Source organism: Eurosta solidaginis, chromosome 3 (genome assembly GCF_040869045.1).
Source record: "Eurosta solidaginis isolate ZX-2024a chromosome 3, ASM4086904v1, whole genome shotgun sequence".
In the NCBI taxonomy this organism is placed as follows: Eukaryota; Metazoa; Arthropoda; class Insecta; order Diptera; family Tephritidae; genus Eurosta; species Eurosta solidaginis.
Genome location: NC_090321.1, coordinates 16,287,215 through 16,291,571, shown reverse-complemented (window position 1 = coordinate 16,291,571; position 4,357 = coordinate 16,287,215). Strand labels below are relative to the sequence as shown.

The window sequence follows — 4,357 nt, the reverse complement described above, 5'->3', positions numbered from 1 at the left end:
TGTGTGTAAACATTGCTATTTTTAATCGTTTCTTCAAACTGGAGGGATTTCCATATATGGATCTATATGTTATTTCTTGCGGCCATAGAATCCCGGTTCATACACAGATACAAACTTCTTCCGGCAACAAATTTGTTTACTTCCGATGGATGGGCGAGACTGATAGGGGCAACTCCGTATCCGTTACCCTGCTTCTTGACCCTTTCGGCTTCAAATCCACAAAATAGCAATTTGTTTTTGAGATCGAGTTTCCATATATGACCACGGTAAATTTTTCATTATTCTCTCTGCGACTATTGGTTGCAAAAGAATATAGCCTGGAGGAAACATATGATACAAATTACGTGCATCACAACCACCACCAAGAATAATAGCAACCCTGGCTGAATGGCTTGAACACAAAAAAGAAAAGAAAAAAGCGGAAAAGTTGTGTTGTGAAAATTCAATAAACTAAAAGGATTAAAATACTTCAAATTATGACAAATTCTAGCATTTCCGTTTAGTGTAAAATAACTCGTGAGTGGTAAACATTTTGTTGAAAACAAAAATGTCTAAAGAAAAAGAAGAGAGTCGTGACAATAAACGTATTGAACAAAGCGCAAGTAGTAGCGGTAGTGAAAAATTTAGAATGAGCCCCAAATCTGATGGTGTGTTAAATTGTTTAGCCGACAATAGCAGTGTTGATCACGGCGGAAGCTCATCTGATATCTCAAAGCACGTATCCGATGATTCACCTCCCTCATTATCGCCTGTATTGTCATTAACGCCGACTCTAACTCCGTCCCCTACGACGACAAACACTTGGCGTGATAGCTTAGAAGCCTCGCCGACAAATACACTAGGCGACAATGAAGAGTACCCATTACATAAATGTGTCTTTCAAGGTGATTTCAAACAACTTGCCCGACTTCTACAAAGACCTTCAACAGTTTTACAGATATCACAGCCTGATATTGGATGTAAAGACAAACACGGTAATACACCCTTACATCTGGCAGTCATGCTTGGAAGGAAAGAATGTATACATTTGCTACTAGCTCATGGTGCACCAGTTAAAATAAAAAACAATGAAGGCTGGTCACCATTGGCTGAAGCCATAAGTTATGGTGATCGTCAAACGATATCAGCGGTATTACGCAAACTGAAACAACAGTCCCGCCAACATATGGAAACACGACGTGCTAAGTTAGTTCGCGCACTTCAACAAATGAAAGATTTTTATATGGAGCTAAAATGGGATTTTGCATCATGGGTTCCATTAGTGTCGCGCATGCTGCCGTCCGATATCTGCCGAATACATAAATCAGGAGCCACATTACGTCTGGATACAACATTGGTAGATTTTAATGATATGCGTTGGGAGAGGGGTGACATTTCCTTTATTTTCCGTGGTGACCGACCACCTCATGAATCATTAACGATATTGGATAACGAATATGAATGTTATCAGCACGTACGATATGAAGACGCAGATATAGAAGATGAAGTTGATGTACTTATGTCAACAGATATCTTAGCTGCGCAGATGTCAACAAAGAGTATACAATTTGCTCGTGCCCAAACTGGATGGATTTTCAGAGAAGACCGCAAGGAATTGGTCAGTGGACAGTATCAATGTGATCTATATTCGATACAAGGTCTTGTCTTGAAGCAGCGTAAAAGGCGAGAGCATTTATCACATGAAGACCTTCAAAAGAATAAAGCTTTAGTTGACTCTATAACACGTGGAGGCCGTCGTGCTAGTGTAAACAGCACAAATGGTGGTGGAGGATCAAGTGGTGATTCAACAAATGGTTCCTCCACAGAAATGCCGCGACGTTGCTCGTTACAACCCCCATCGCTACCCACAATAACATGGGATGAATACATCAATGCAAAAGGTGGTAACTGCCCTCAATTGGGCCGTCCACCTGTGCATAAACAATCAAACAAAAATATACGCGCCACCGTTGCAATGAGTAAAGATTTTCCACTAAGTGTCGAAATGCTGTTAAATGTATTAGAAGTCATAGCTCCCTTCAAGCATATTAACAAATTGCGGGAGTTCATTACATTAAAGTTGCCCAACGGATTTCCAGTTAAAGTTGAGATACCTGTATTGCATACTGTAACAGCAAAAATAACATTTCAAAAATTTGAATTTCGTGACAACATACCCGAAACACTATTTATTGTACCATCCCATTATGTAGAAGATGCACGCCGTTTTCCTGACTTATGACCTACAGCGCCACAACAACAAACAACGAACAATGTCGATTTAAATCGTAATGCAACCAGCGAAGGCTCAATACCCAATCCGACAAACAGCAGATCAAGGTCGCATGCAAGTTTTGACGAAATAGATTAGTTTATGGAAAAATCAATGAGAATCTGCTATATCAAAATATTATACTAGGTTATTAATTAGCATTTTTAGTTCGGTATACATGTGTGTATGTATGTATATGTAATATTTAGCCAAGTTACAAATTACGTTAAATTTAACTTAAATTAACTTTAAAAGTTGAAATAAACACTTATGCCGGAAATACATAGAACGGTTTTCTGCGCTTCTTCGCTTTGTTTCTTAACCGTGCTACAAGATAATACCAAATATTATCGAAAATAAAGATGTTGCAGGGACGAAAAATCGTGTGAAGCAAGCTTCACAAAACTTCTAGTAGGTCACATTCACCACTTACCACAGCAGAATTTGTTAACTACCACTGTCTGTATTTGTTATTTAATAATTATTTGTACACTTTTTATTCAGATGATGTGTTCAGAATTTTAACGTTTACTCTCTAAAACTCCAATCAGTGTATTTCTGTGCTTAAATTATGTTAAAAATTGTGTTTAAAGTTTTTGGTGTGGTGAAAGTGACCTACTAGAATTTTGTTACGCTCCGCTGCTTTCCACCGAAGTTTGCACCTGCAACATCTTTATTTTCGATTATATTTGATAATACCACATTAACGCTTTGGCCGCGCTGCTTAGCTTTGACGCTCTGATATTGGCATAATGGCATTAGCAGATATAATACGTAACACTCTGCCCAGTTCATCTCTTTAAGCGACCAAAACGTTTATGTTAATCTGCCTTTACATAGTATGCTTTCACCTATGCAAGGCGAATTCAGTACCAGGTGGTGTTATCCCATGAGCTGATTGCTTCTTGATAATTTTCCATTCAAAGCCTTGTACAACAAAATGTCAGTTAATCGAAATCTGAAAATTTTCTTTTGACTTGACATTCATCTGCACGGCGAATTGATTGAATTCGCCCTGCCACCACCTGGTATAGATTCGCCTTGCACCTATTTAAGAAAGACCGGCAACTCAGAGAGCTAAGGCTGGTTCGTGGCTATGATGTTTTGTCAGTGGCAAAAGTAAACAATATATCGCAACCAAGGCGTTTCTATACCAGGTGGTGGCAAAGCGAATTGAATCAATTCGCCGTGCAGATGAATGTCAAGCCAAAATAAAATTTTCATAGATTTCGATTAACGGACATATTGTACAAGGGTTTGTATGGAAAATTATCAAGAAGAAGCAATCAGCTCATGGGATAACACCACCTGGTACTGAATTCGCTTTGATCGCAACTTTTGCATTCGCTTAACATTCCACAAACTTTATATAGCAGGGTATGGGTGCGGCCAAGGCGAATTCAGAAGAGGTGGTGTTATCCCAACATCTGATTGCTTCTTCTTGATAATTTTCCATACAACGCCTTGTACTGCAACATGTCAGTTAATCGAAATCAATGAAAATTTTCTTTTGACTTGACATTCTTCTGCACGGCGAATTGGTTGAATTCGCTTTGCCACCACCTAGTATAGATTCGCCTTGGGTGCGGCTTTACATTGAACAAATCTTTCAAAGCTAAACACTGGTAAAAACGTTCTACATATTACCGGCATAAGTTGTGGTTCAGAGGCAAAACATGTTTTACAGTTATGGTCTTAGAACATGTAACTAATAATTTTATAATATTATTTATACATACACATATAGGTGTGCATATATTGATAAATAATTTATATGTTAAATGTATCATTCTATAGATGTGCGTAAGCTTATGCATATAGTCAGTTTTCGTGCATAATTAACTTGCATATTTAATTATTTGCTGCTACATCCCAATATCAGAGAAATCAAAAAAATTGTTGGACAAACAGCTAATATAAATTTGGTAACATTGGCTCAACGTCTTATACAAATGCTTCGACTTTGACAGATAAGTGAGCCATATTTTTAAAATCCCTTTTTTGCTTGCTTTACTTCTAACCAAGGCGAATTTAGTACCAGGCAAGGCGAATCTATACCAGGTGGTGACAAAGCGAATTCAACCAATTCGCCGTGCAGAAGAATGT

The 4,357-nt window shown here is 38.1% G+C and overlaps 1 protein-coding gene across 1 annotated transcript; it reads left to right on the top strand.

The window, feature by feature from the left end:
- Positions 1–329: 329 nt before the first annotated feature.
- LOC137243372 (ankyrin repeat domain-containing protein 13C) lies at positions 330–4,075 on the top strand. Its single transcript, XM_067771104.1, has one exon. It carries the CDS (start codon positions 548–550, stop codon positions 2,219–2,221), a length of 1,674 nt encoding a protein of 557 aa, XP_067627205.1. The 5' UTR covers positions 330–547; the 3' UTR covers positions 2,222–4,075.
- The last annotated feature ends 282 nt before the right edge of the window (positions 4,076–4,357 follow it).

What these genes read in the sequence shown, in the direction of transcription:
- LOC137243372 (XM_067771104.1), top strand. Translation starts at nt 548, where the DNA reads ATGTCTAAAGAAAAAGAAGAGAGTCGTGACAATAAACGTATTGAACAA.